Source organism: Carcharodon carcharias, chromosome 16, assembly GCF_017639515.1.
Source record: "Carcharodon carcharias isolate sCarCar2 chromosome 16, sCarCar2.pri, whole genome shotgun sequence".
Lineage (NCBI taxonomy): Eukaryota > Metazoa > Chordata > Chondrichthyes > Lamniformes > Lamnidae > Carcharodon > Carcharodon carcharias.
Genome location: NC_054482.1, coordinates 120,771,069 through 120,785,237, shown reverse-complemented (window position 1 = coordinate 120,785,237; position 14,169 = coordinate 120,771,069). Strand labels below are relative to the sequence as shown.

Sequence of the window (14,169 nt, the reverse complement as noted above, 5' to 3'; positions counted from 1 at the left end):
ACACAACGTCACAAACAGGTTATCTGGTCATTAACACATTGTTATTTGTTAAAATGTCCTTCAATGGCTGTAAAGTGCTTTGGGACGTCCTGAGCTGGTGAAAGCCACTAGAGAAATGCAAGTCCCTCCTTTGTTCCTTTGTCTCGAAGCTGAACACGGGATGAGTGGCAGGTGGTTGTAGAATGAATATTAGCTGCTGCCTCAGATGCGCAGGGAGTCAGAGAGTCCAATCCCCACTAACCGCTGATTCCGTCCACGATCTGAGTTCCAGTCGGGCTGGGTCTCTGGGTTCAGGTTTCCGATCCAGCTTGTCTTTCCTAGGGTGGGGATATGTGGGGGAAGGGAGCGTGTTTTAACAGCGAGGCAGTAAACCCTGGATTCTCCGGTGCTCTCCGCACCTTCCTATGAGCGTCCTTGGCACTGGAAGCTGGTCAGAGCGGTACATGGTCATTAGCGGCGATTAGCAGCACAGTCAGCAAGAGCAGCACCCGGTGTAAGGTGGGGTCTCGGGGGGATTGGGAGACACATCCCCCCACTCCCTTCCTGCATTGGACTTTCTCACACAGGAGGCCGGTGTAGGGAGTGGGACAGAGACACCTCCCATTGTCCTCACACACTCCTCCATTCTCACATCGTGTCAGCAAGTTATCACACACCCTCGCTGTGAGAGGACAGAAAAAAGAAAGGTCAGTTCATTGAAAATCTCCCCACATTACAGATTGTTTCAATGTCGCCACTCCCAGGATTTCACTTTTACAACAACAGTTTATTAGTAAAACATCCGACAGTGAGAATATAATAAAGGTAAATCACGCAGATTCCAAAAGGTATATGATAAAGGTTTGGAAAGATGTGAAAAAACAATTAGGAAAATGAAGAGAAACTATGAAGTTAAATTATGATGGAATAGAAGCTGAAACAGTAAAATATCCCAGAGCCACAAGAATAACAAATGGACAATCAGGAATGTGATGGAGTCACTAAGGAATAAACACAATAAACTCAAAGGTCATAACAGCAAAATGGAAAAAATATTCAACAATTACTTTGTCTCTGTGTTCACCGAGAGACTAACAAGGTGGACATGAGATTTAAAAAAAATCAAAAAACGTAGCAAGACATTTCAGATGGAAATTGGGAAGATAATTAATAAATGAATCAAGAACCTAGAGGATAAAATTCCTCATCAGTATGGATTCCATCTGTGCTTTTGAACAGAAGTTTGGGAAGAGACAGCAGAGGCACTATTACATAGATATAAACATTCATTAGAAAAGGGAAGAGGATTGGCAGGGACCTAATATGATTCTTCTTTTTGAAAAGGAAGATGGAACAAGTCCTGGAAACTGTCGACCAATTAGCTTAACGTCAGTGGCAGGAAAGAAGAGGGAATCTTTACTCAAAGATGTAACAGAAAAACTTCTAGAAAGTGGAAATATGACAAAGAGCAGACAGCACAGGTTTCAAGAGGGAAAGCTATGCTGAATAACCTTATTAAAGTATTTAAAGTAATGAAAGAAAGGGTAGATAAGGGTAATGTAGTTGATGTAATATATTGGGATTTTTAAAAGGCCTTCGATAAGGTGAAGCAGAGTGAATTCATGGCTAAGGTCAGAATGTGAAGGGTCTGGGGACAAGTGGCAGAATGGATGATAAGCTGAGAGTAGGTAAAGTAACAAAACACTCAAGTTTTAAGGAACCAATGAAGGGGATGGGTCAACGGAACAAAATTGATGATTAAATGCTGATGGAGAGACCGTGGATGAAATTAGGTCCGGTTATAGTCACTATACTTTAGGGAGGGTGTCAAGGCTTTGGAGAAGGTTCACTCACTAAAAGTCTCTGTGTTTCCCCCTCAGTAGCTCGACTATCAGATACTCTGCTGACCCTGACACACAGGAGCCAGGTAAAAGGCTAGTTAAGGAAAAAGTGGGACCTATCAGAGATGAGGATGGAAACTTGTGTGTAGATGCAGAGGCTGTGGGAAGGGTTTTGAATGAATATTTTGTCTGCGTGTTTACAAAGGAAAGGGAGGATGTAGATATAGTAGTCCAGGAGGAACACTGCGAGATATTGGACAGGATAGTCATAAAGAGAGAGGAAGTATTCGAAGGGTTGAAATCCTTGAAGATTGATAAGTCACCAGGGCCAGATGGATTGTTTCCGAGGCTGCTGAAGGAAGCCAGGGAGGAGATAGCAGATGCTCTGAGGATGATTTTCCAATCTTCACTAGATACAGGGGAGGTACTGGAGGACTGGAGAAATGCAAATGTAGTTCCATTGTTTAAAAAGGATCAAAGGAAATGCCAAACAATTATAGGCCAGTTAGTCTTACATCGGTGGTGAGCAAATTAGTAGAATCAATCCTGAGAGATAGGATTAACTGTCATGTGGAAAGGCATGGACTAGTCAGGGATGGTCAGCATGGATTTCTTAAAGGAAAGTCTTGCCTCACAAATTTGATTGAATTCTTTGAGGAAGTGACAAGAAGGGTTGATGAAGGTAGTGCAGTGGATGTTGTGTACATGGATTTTAGCAAGGCATTTGACAAGGTCCCACATGGCAGATTGGTCAGGAAAGTAAAAGCCCATGGGATTCAGGGTAATGTGGCAAACTGGATAAAGGGTTGGCCTTGTAACAGGAAACAAAGGGTAATGGTCGATGGATGCCCTTGCGAATGGAAAGTTGTCTCAAGTGGTGTTCCACAGGGCTCGGTGTTGGGACCCTTGCTGTTTGTGTTATATATTAACAATTTGGATGTGAATGTGGGGGGCACGATTGGGAAATTTGCAGATGACACAAAGATTGGCTGAGTAGTGGATAGTGTAGAGGATAGCCATAATCTCCGAAACGATATAGATGGGTTGATGGAGTGGGCGGTAAAGTAGCAGATGGATTTTGACATTGAGAAGTGTGAGGTCATACATTTAGGGAGGTCAAACAGTTACAGGGATTACACAATAAATGGGAATATCCTAAGAGGGGTAGATGAAGTGAGAGATCTTGGCGTACAAGTACACAGGTCCCTGAAGGCAGCAGTTCAAGTAGACAAGGTTGTAAAGAAGGCATATGGAATGCTCTCCTTCACTGGCAGAGGTATAGAATATAAAAGTAAGGATATAATGTTGGAATTGTATAAAACACCGGTGAGGCCACAACTGGATTATTGTGTGCAGTTCTGGTCACCACATTACAGGAAGGATGTAATAGCTCTGGAGAGAGTGCAGAGGAGGTTTACAAGAACGTTGCCAGGGTTAGAAAAGTGTAGCTACGAGGAGAGATTGGATAGGTTGGGGTTATTTTCCTTAGAACATAGAAGGCTGAGAGGTGACCTGATTGAGGTGTACAAAATTATGAGGGGAATAGATAGAATGGACAGGATGAAATTGTTTCCCTTGGTGGAGAATTCTAGAACCAGGGGACATGGATTCAAGATAAGTGGCAGAAGGTGTAGGGGGTGCATGAGGAAGAACTTTTTTACACAGAGGGTAGTGGGTGTCTGGAATTTGCTGCCCAAGTTGGTGGTAGAGGCAGAAACTTTAAACTCTTTTAAAAAGTACCTGGATCTGCACCTAAAGTGCTGTAAGCTGCAGGGCTATGGGCTGGATAAAAGAAGGTGGGATTAGAAAGGGCACTTTGGTGTCCCTGGGCTGGCATTGACAAGATGGGCTGAATGGCCTCCTTCTGTGCTGTAACTTTTCTATGGTTCTATGGATCGAGGGCAGGAGCTGGTGTGGAACAGTTCCTTACCTTGACAGCCCCTGTGCCAGTAATATCCAGGCAGGCACTTGTCACATTTGGGCCCTGTTGCACCATCCTTACAGTCACAATGTCCCGTGTCATTACAGCGATGGTGGAGTGAGCCATCAGGGTTACACTTACAGTCTGTAGAAACAAGACAACACACACACAGACTGCACACAGCGATTCCCAATAAAACACATCAACACAGGCTTAGCAACAGGAATGACTGTAACCCAGGACAGGACGGTCAGACTGTGAGAGTAAAACAAATCTTCAACACTATAAACATCCTCAATGCTGCACACACTGACTGCACATGGCCCACGTCCCACGTCCCACTCTCTGGGAAACTGACAGAATTAACATGGGTTAACAAGGCCAGAAAAAGCAAACCAAACACTGGCTTCATCGCCACAGGATAGAATTCACCAGTACAGAAGTTATGTTAAACTCGTAACAAACGTGTAGATCACAATTGGAAAACTGCAAACAGTCTGTCTCTATATTATGAAAAAGGAGAGACAGAGACTGGAGAAGGTGTAAAGTAAAATTTACGACGATACCAGAACTGAAATATCAGGAAACACTAAACAGGCTCGAGGTCATTTCTCTAGAAAAGAGAAGGATGAGGGGTGGCCTGATAGAGAAATTTAAAATGATGAAAGGGTCTCATTGAGTAGACCCATTGAGAGAAGATAGGATCATAGGAAATTGGCAGCAGGGATAGGCCATTCAGCCCCTCGAGCCTGCTCCATCATTCAACCTCATTCATCGCCTACCTCAATGTCATTGTCCTGGGCTTTCCCTATATCCCTGGATGTTATTAGTATCTAGAAATCTATCGATTTCTATCTTGAACATGCTCAATGACTGATTCACAGCCTCCCCGAGGTACAGGATTCCAAAGATTCACCACCCTCTGAGTGATGAAGTTCCTCCTCTTCTCAGTCCTGAATGGTCTGCTCCTTATTCTGAGGCTGTGTCCCCTGGTTCTAGACTCACCAGCCAGGGGAAACACCCTTTCTGCAGTGACCCTGTCTCACCCCTCAAGAATTTATAAAGTTTCAATGAGATCATCTCTCATTCTTGAAAGCTCTCGACAATACCGGCCCAGTCTCCTCACACTCTCCTCCTAAGACAATCCCCCCATCCCAGGGATTAGTCTGGTGAGCCTCCACTGCACTTCCTCAATGGCAAAAAACAACCTTCCTTAGATAAGGAGACCAAAACTGTACACAATACTCCAGATGTGGTCTCAACAAGGCTCCATATGAATGTTTTTTTTAATTCATTCACAGGATGTGGGTGTCCCTGGCTGGGCCAGCAATCATTGCCCATCCCTAATTGCCCTTGAGAAGGTGGTGGTGAGCTGCCTTCTTGAACCGCTGCAGTCCATGTGGTGTAGGTACACCCACAGTGCTGTTAGGGAGGGAGTTCCAGGATTTTGACCCAGTGACAGTGAAGGAATGGTGATATATTTCCAAGTCAGGATGGTGAGTGACTTGGAGGGGAACTTCCAGGTGGTGGTGTTCCCATCTATCCACTGCCCTTGTCCTTCTAGGTGGTAGTGGTTGTGGGTTTGGAAGGTGCTGTCTAAGGAGCCTTGGTGAATTCCTGCAGTGCATCTTGTAGATGGTACACACTGCTGCTACTGTGCATTGGTGGTGGATGGAGTGAATGTTTGTGGATGTGGTGCCAATCAAGTGGGGCTGCTTTGTCCTAGATGGTGTCAAGCTTCTTGATTGTTGTAGGAGCTGTACTCATCCAGGCAAGTGGGAAGTCTTCCATCACACTCCTGACTTGTGCCTTGTAGATGGTGGACAGGCTTTGGGGAGTCAGGAGGTGAGTTACTCACTGCAGGATTCCAAGCTTCTGATCTGTTCTTGTAGCCATAGTATTTATATGGCTAGTCCAGTTCAGTTTCTGGTCAATGGTAACCCCCAGGGTGTTGACAGTGGGGGATTCAGTGATGGTAATGCCATTTAAAGTCAAGGGGCGATGGTTAGATTCTCTCTTGTTGGAGATGGCCATTGCCTGGCACTTGTGTGGTGTGAATGCTACTTGCCACTTGTCAGTCCAAGACTGGATATTGTCCAGGTCTAGCTATGTTTGGACATGGACTGCTTCAGTCCACGAATTTCAGCAAGACATCGATACTCCTGTACTCAAATCCTTCCATGATGAAGGCCAACAGACCATTCACCATCCTGATCGCCTGCTTCTCCTCCATGCTAGCTTTTAGTGACCAATGAATAAAGACACCCAAGTCCCTTTGGACATCAACACTTCCAAATCTCTCTTATGTGGGACCTTATCAAAAGCCTTTTGAAAATTCAAATACACCACACCTACTGGTTCTCCTGTATCTATTCAACTAGTGACATCCTCAACAAACTCCAACAGGTTTGTCAAACATGGTTTCCCTTTCATAATTTCAGGGTGACTCTGCCCAGTCAGGTCATTATTTTCTAAGGGTTCAGTTAGCACATTTTAGATTCTATTATTTTCCCTAAGACTGACATCAGGCTAACAGCTCAGTACTTCCCGTTTTCTCTCTTCTTTCCTTCCTAAAAAGCCAGATTGCTATTGCAGTCTTCCAGTCTCCAGAAATTGTTCCAGAGTCTATAGAATTTGGGAAGATGACCACCAACACATCCACGATCTCTGCAGCCACTTCTTTAAAGACTCTGGGATGTAGATCATCAGTTCCAGGTGATTTATCAACTTTCAGACCCATTAACTTCTCCTGTAATCCCTCTTCACTAATTCTAATTTCTTTCAGTGCCTCAATCTTGCAAGTCTCTTGGTTCTTTCGTATTTCTGGGAGACTTTTTGTATTATCCTTCGTGAAGACAGACACAAGGTATTTGTTTAGTTTCTCTGCCATTTCCTTATTCCCCATTATAAATTTTCTTGTCTTTGCCTGTAATAGGCCCACACAGGTCGTTGCGAATCTTTTCCTTGTTACATGTGTTTAGAAGCTTTTACCGTCTGTTTTTATGTTTCTCTCTAGCTTATATTCATATTCCATTCACCCTTTCTTTATCGGTTTCTTCTCTTTTACAGAATTCCAAAATGTTCCCAATCCTCAGACTTATATTTTTTTTGGAAAATACATAAGCCAGAGAAGATGTTTTGTGAGGGAGACCGCAATGACCGGCCAGGAGAAACTTCTCTACCCAGGGAGTGGGGAGAATATGGGACTCACCCCCACAGGGAGTGGTTCAGGTGAATAGTATCGATGTATTTAAGGGGAAGATGGGTAAACACACCAAGGAGTAAGGAATAGAGGGATCTGCTGATAGGGGGAGATGAAGAGGGGGTGGGAGGAGGTTCATGTGGAGCAGAAATACCAGCATGGGCAGGTCGAGCTAAAAACAAATGAACAGGTACAAAAAATAATTTAAAAGGCAAATGGAATGTTGTCCTTTATCTCGAGGGGTCTGGAATACAAAGGGTGGAAGTTATAGATTACATAAAGCTCTGCTCAGACCCAATCTGGAGTAATTGGGTTCAGTTCTGCGTCCCGTACCCCAGGAAGGAGATGCTGGTCACAGAGAGGGTGCAGAGCAGATTCACCAGAATCAGATTGGGGCAAAGGGGTTAAATTATGAAGCCATAGACTAGGCTTGTATTCCCTCATGTGTGTAAGATAAAGGGGTGATCTAATTGAGATTTATAAGATGACAAAGGGCTTGACAGAGTTGAAAGAGAGAAATGATTTCCTCTGGTGGCGAGGATGGTGTGGGGGTGGGGAGCAGGAGTGGGTCCAGAGCAAGGGAGCAGAACGTTTAAATGAGAGCCAGGCCATTTGGGGTGATGTCAGGAAGCAATTCCTCACACAAAGGGAAGTGGAAATCTGGAACTCTCTCTCTCTCTCTCTCTCTCTCTCTCCATCAAAAAGCTGCGAGGCTGGGGGTCCATCAAACATTTAAAACTGAGATTGATAGATTTCTGCTGGATCAGGGTATTGAGGGTGACAGAACCAAGACACTTAGATGGAATTAAGAAAACAATCGGTCATGATCTAGTTAGTGGAAGAGGGGCTGAATGGCCTCCTCCTGTCCCTATGTTCTGATGAACAGTCTGTTCCTGTGCGGTACACACTGCACCATTCACTGTGTGGACAATGAGAGGAGATGGTCAAATGAGGAGACAAGACAGTTGTTGGACGCTGGGGGAGGGGCAACACTGAGTGGATACAAGTGACACGGCAACGATGCAGGATGGTCATGTCCAGAGAGAACAAAACATTCAAATTCCTGAACTAAAAATGGAGATGGGGGGGCAATGGTTGTATCATCATAACTGAGGTTTATCGGGTTACCTCAATAATACAACGGCCAGACTTCATCACCAGGGGAAGGTCAGACAGGCTCCATCGCTGGGGGAAGGTCAGACAGGCCCTATCACTGGGGGAAGGTCGGACAGGTCCATCACTGGGGGAAGGTCAGACAGGCCCCATCGCTGGGGGAAGGTCAGACAGGCCCCATCACTGGGGGAAGGTCAGATAGGTCCCATCACTGGGGGAAGGTCAGACAGGCCCCATCGCTGGGGGAAGGTCAGACAGGCCCCATCGCTGGGGGAAGGTTGGACAGGTCCCATCACTGGGGGAAGGTCAGACAGGCCCCATCACTGGGGGAAGGTCAGACAGGCCCCATCACTGGGGGAAGGTCAGACAGGCCCCATCACTGGGGGAAGATCGGACAGGTCCCATCACTGGGGGAAGGTCAGACAGGCCCCATCGCTGGGGGAAGGTCAGACAGGCCCCATCACTGGGGGAAGGTCGGACAGGCCCCATCGCTGGGGGAAGGTTAGACAGGTCCCATCACTGGGGGAAGGTCAGACAGGCCCCATCGCTGGGGGAAGGTCAGACAGGCCCCATCACTGGGGGAAGGTCAGACAGGCCCCATCACTGGGGGAAGGTTAGACAGGTCCCATCACTGGGGGAAGGTCAGACAGGCCCCATCGCTGGGGGAAGGTCAGACAGGCCCCATCGCTGGGGGAAGGTCGGACAGGCCCCATCACTGGGGGTAGGTCAGACAGGCCCCATCGCTGGGGGAAGGTCAGACAGGCCCCATCACTGGGGGAAGGTCAGACAGGCCCCATCACTGGGGGAAGGTCGGACAGGTCCCATCGCTGGGGGAAGGTCAGACAGGCCCCATCACTGGGGGAAGGTCAGACAGGCCCCATCACTGGGGGAAGGTCAGACAGGCCCCATCGCTGGGGGAAGGTCAGACAGGCCCATCACTGGGGGAAGGCTGGACAGGCCCCATCGCTGGGGGAAGGTCAGACATGTCCCATCACTGGGGGAAGGTCAGACAGGCCCCATCACTGGGGGAAGGTCGGACAGGTCCATCACTGGGGGAAGGTCAGACAGGCCCCATCGCTGGGGGAAGGTCAGACAGGCCCCATCGCTGGGGGAAGGTTGGACAAGCCCCATCACTGGGGGAAGGTCAGACAGGCCCCATCACTGGGGGAAGATCGGACAGGTCCCATCACTGGGGGAAGGTCAGACAGGCCCCATCGCTGGGGGAAGGTCAGACAGGCCCCATCACTGGGGGAAGGTCAGACAGGCCCCATCGCTGGGGGAAGGTCAGACAGGCCCCATCACTGGGGGAAGGTCAGACAGGCCCCATCGCTGGGGGAAGGTCAGACAGGCCCCATCACTGGGGGAAGGTCAGACAGGCCCCATCACTGGGGGAAGGTCGGACAGGTCCCATCGCTGGGGGAAGGTCAGACAGGCCCCATCACTGGGGGAAGGTCAGACAGGCCCCATCACTGGGGGAAGGTCAGACAGGCCCCATTGCTGGGGGAAGGTCAGACAGGCCCATCACTGGGGGAAGGCTGGACAGGCCCCATCGCTGGGGGAAGGTCAGACATGTCCCATCACTGGGGGAAGGTCAGACAGGCCCCATCACTGGGGGAAGGTCGGACAGGCCCCATCACTGGGGGAAGGTCAGATAGGTCCCATCACTGGGGGAAGGTCAGACAGGCCCCATCACTGGGGGAAGGTCAGACAGGCCCCATCACTGGGGGAAGGACGGACAGGTCCCATCACTGGGGGAAGGTCAGACAGGCCCCATCACTGGGGGAAGGTCAGACAGGCCCCATCACTGGGGGAAGGTCAGACAGGCCCCATCACTGGGGGAAGGTCAGACAGGCCCCATCACTGGGGGAAGGTCAGACAGGTCCCATCACTGGGGGAAGGTTGGACAGGTCCCATCACTGGGGGAAGATCGGACAGGCCCCATCACTGGGGGAAGGTCGGACAAGCCCCATCACTGGGGGAAGGTCGGACAGGCCCCATTGCTGGGGGAAGGTTGGACAGGTCCCATCACTGGGGGAAGGTCGGACAGGCCCCATCACTGGGGGAAGGTCGGACAGGCCCCATTGCTGGGGGAAGGTTGGACAGGTCCCATCGCTGGGGGAAGGTCAGACAGGCCCATCACTGGGGGAAGGTTGGACAGGTCCCATCACTGGGGGAAGGTCGGACAGGCCCCATCACTGGGGGAAGGTCGGACAGGCCCCATCGCTGGGGCAAGGTCAGACAGGCCCATCGCTGGGGGAAGGTCGGACAGGCCCCATCGCTGGGGGAAGGGGAACTGATTTGCGTCAAAGGTGTTTTCTTTGCTTCTCTTGTTTTGCTTTGAAAGCAGACGGGTGAAGGAAGATGAAAGCAGAGATTATATCAGGAACTGACCTAAGCAAACGTTGTGATGGTCCAGTTGTGCTGAAGCGTTTCGATGGTAGCCCAGCCGACATAAGTGGCAGTGCCGGCCTCGAGTGTTGTGTTTACAGTTCACACACACGGCAGTGCTGAGCAGCTCGAGGTAACTGCACCGGTTCGAGTGGCCGAAACATTGACAGTCTTGCAAGGAAAAGACAGAAAGTGTAGACGGGATGTTGACAGGATGAAGATGGGAAGCAGACAGGGACTGGGTCACATGCTGCAGGAATGAGACGTGGGGGGGAAATGGCTCAATGGAAGGGAGGCAATATGGAGGCTTTTAGCGTTGAAGGGGGAACATCGGATCCCTGTCTCGTTAACCTTTGCATTCAATTGGTCGTTAGCAATGGATGATCCTAATACTGGGTTAAAGACTCCGGTGCAGGGTTTTATAGAGTACGGCCAAATTACACACCTTTCACCGCTGGCGCAATGGGTAACAACCTCACCTCTGAATCAGAAACTCGAGAATTCTGGTCCCACTCCAGAGAACAGAGACCATATTCAAATCTGACACGACCGGCAGACTGGAGAGAGACACTGCACTGCCAGAGGGTCAGTACTGAGTGAGTGCTGCACTGTCAGTGGATCAGTACCGAGTGAGTGCTGCACTGTCAGAGAGTCAGTACTGAGGGAGTGCTGCACTGTCAGAGGGTCAGTACTGAGGGAGTGCTGCACTGTCAGAGGGTCAGTACTGAGGGAGTACTGCACTGTCAGAGGGTCAGTGATGAAGGAGTGCTGCACTGTCAGAGGGTCAGTACTGAGGGTGTGCTGCACTGTCAGAGGGTCAGTACTGAGGGAGTGCTGCACTGTCAGAGGGTCAGTACAGAGGGAGTGCTGCACTGCTGGAGGGTCAGTACTGAGGGAGTGCTGCACTGTCAGAGGGTCAGTACTGAGGGTGTGCAGCACTGTCAGAGGATCAGTACTGAGGGAGTGCTGCACTGTCAGAGGGTCAGTACTGAGGGAGTGCAGCACTGTCAGAGGATCAGTACTGAGGGAGTGCTGCACTGTTGGAGGGTCAGTACTGAGGGTGAGCAGCACTGTCAGAGGGTCAGTACTGAGGGGGTGCTGCAATGTCAGAGGGTTAGTACTCAGGGAGTGCTGCACTGCCAGTGGGTCAATACTGAGGGAGTGCTGCACTGTCAGAGGGTCAGTACTGAGGGAGTGCTGCACTGTCAGAGGGTCAGTACTGAGGGAGTGCTGCACTGTTGGATGGTCAGTACTGAGGGAGTGCTGCACTGTCAAAGGGTCAGTACTGAGGGAGTGCTGCACTGTTGGAAGGTCAGTACTGAGGGAGTGCTGCAATGTCAGAGGGTCAGTACTCAGGGAGTGCTGCAATGTCAGAGGGTTAGTACGGAGGGAGTGCTGCACTGTCAGAGGGAAAGTACTGAAGGAGTGCTGCACTGTCAGAGGGTTAGAACTGAGTGATTGCCGCACTGTCAGAGGGAAATTACTGAGGGAGTGCTGCACTGTCAGAGGGTCAGAACTGAAGGAGTGCTGCACTGTCAGAAGGACAGTACTGAGGGAGTGCTGCACTGTCAGAGGGTCAATACTGAGGATTTGCTGCACTGCCAGAGGATCAGTACTGAGGTAGTGCTACACTGTCAGAGGGTCAGTACTGAGGGAGTCAGGAGAGTCATTATATATTTTGTTTTCATTCATTGAATGTTGTCTCCTCTGGCCAGCATTTGTCGCCATCCCTAACTACAGATTATAAGGCATTGGTGAGCTGCCTTCTTGAACCGCTGCAGTCCATGTGGTGTAGGTACACCCACAGTGCTGTTAGGGAGGGAGTCCCAGGATTTTGACCCAGTGACAGTGAAGGAATGGTGATATATTTCCAAGTGAGGATGGTGAGTGACTTGGAGGGGAACTTCCAGCTGGTGGTGTTCCCATCTATCTGCTGCCCTTTTCCTTCTAGATGGTAGTGGTCATGGGTTTGGAAAGTGCTGCAGGGCACCCCGTAGATGGTACACGCTTTTTCTACTGTGCGTCAGTGGTGGAAGGAGTGAATATTTGTGGATGGTGGGCCAATCAAGCGGGGCTGCTTTGTCCTGGATGGTGTCAAGCTACTTGAGTGTTGTGGGAGCTGCACCCATCCAGGCAAGTGGGGAGTATTCCATCACACTCCTGACTTGTGCCTTGTAGATGGTGGACAGGCTTTGGGGAGTCAGGAGGTGAGTTACTCAGAGCAGGATTCCCAGCCTCTGACTTGCTCTTGTAGCCACAGTATTTATATGGCTAGTCCAGTTCAGTTTCTGGTCAATGGTAAGTCCCCAGGATGTTGATAGTTGGGGGATTCAGTGATGGTAATGCCATTGAACATCAAGCGGTGATAGTTAGATTCTCTCTTGTTGGAGATGGTCATTGCCTGACAATTGTATGGTGTGAATGTTACTTGCCACTTGTCAGCCCAAACTTTGATAAGGACCAGTTCTTGCTGCTTTTGGATATGGGCTGCTTCAGTATCTGAGGAGTCGCAAATGTTGAACATTGTGCAATTATCAGCGAACATCCCCACTTCTAACCTTATGATGGAAGGAAGGTCATTGATGAAGCAGCTGAAGATGGTTGGGCCGAGGACACTACCCTGAGGAACTCCTGCAGTGATGTCCTGGAGCTGAGATGACTGACCTCCAACAACCACAACCATCTTCCTTTGTGCTGGGTATGACTTCAACCAGTGATTAGCTTTCCCCTTGATTTCTATTGACTCCAGTTTTGCTAGGGCTCCTTGATGACACATTTAGTCAAATGCTGCTTTGATGTCAAGGGCTGTAGCTCTTGCCTCACTGAGAGAGTGCTACGTTATTGGAGGGCCAGTGCTCAGGGAGTTCTGCACTGTCAGGGAATCAATACTGAGGGAGTCCTGCACTGTTGGATGGTCAGTACTGAGGAAATGTTACACATTTGGACAGTCAGTACTAAGGGAGTGCTGCACTGTCAAAGGGTCAGTACTGAGGGAGTGCTGCACTGTCAGAGGGTCAGTACTGAGGGAGTGCTGCACTGTCAAAGGGTCAGTACTGAGGGAGTGCTGCACTGTCAGAGGGTCAGTACTGAGGGAGTGCTGCACTGTCAGAGGGTCAGTACTGAGGGAGTGCTGCACTGTCAGAGGGTCAGTACTGAGGGAGTGCTGCACTGTGAGGGGGTCAGTACTGAGGGAGTGCTGCACTGTCAGAGGGTAGGTACTGAGGGAGTGCTGCACTGTCAGAGGGTCAGTACTGAGGGAGTGCTGCATTGTCAGAGGGTCAGTACTGAGGGAGTGCTACACTGTCAGAGGGTAGGTACTGAGGGGGAGCTGTGTTCTCAGAGGTTCAGTACTGAAGGCGCACTGCACTGTCGGAGGCTCTGTACAGAAGGAGTGCTGCACTGTCGGAGGCTCTGTACAGAAGGAGTGCTGCATTGTTGGAGGGTCAGTACTAGTCACTTACCTGCGGGAAGAGTGGTCAGTGAGCTGGACCTGTGTCAGCAGCTCAGGACTGGCCGCGCTAATTTCGAAAGGAGAGGGAAGAAAAAAACAAATTGCGACATCACAGAAAAGAAGCACTTTGATTGGTTGGAGAAGAAGCTGTTTGCTGAGAGATTGGTGCGTATCTAGTCAGTGTTTAAGGTTTCGTCTATTTCTCAGGTTTAGAATAAAGTAGCAACAGTACTTTTTGGTAAGATTTATTAAGAAGGATTTAAAAGTTTAAGTG

At 49.4% G+C, this 14,169-nt stretch overlaps 1 protein-coding gene across 1 annotated transcript in view; it reads right to left on the bottom strand.

The window, feature by feature from the left end:
- Positions 1-7,173: 7,173 nt before the first annotated feature.
- The window catches only part of LOC121288996 (netrin-G1-like), a 169,901-nt gene continuing 162,905 nt past the window's right edge, over positions 7,174-14,169 (bottom strand). The window contains exons 6-7 of the mRNA XM_041207856.1: positions 10,448-10,615; positions 7,174-7,187 (exon numbers count right to left, since the gene is read on the bottom strand). Of these exons, the coding sequence (XP_041063790.1) occupies positions 7,174-7,187; positions 10,448-10,615 (182 nt within the window). The remainder of the gene's footprint in view (positions 7,188-10,447; positions 10,616-14,169) is intronic.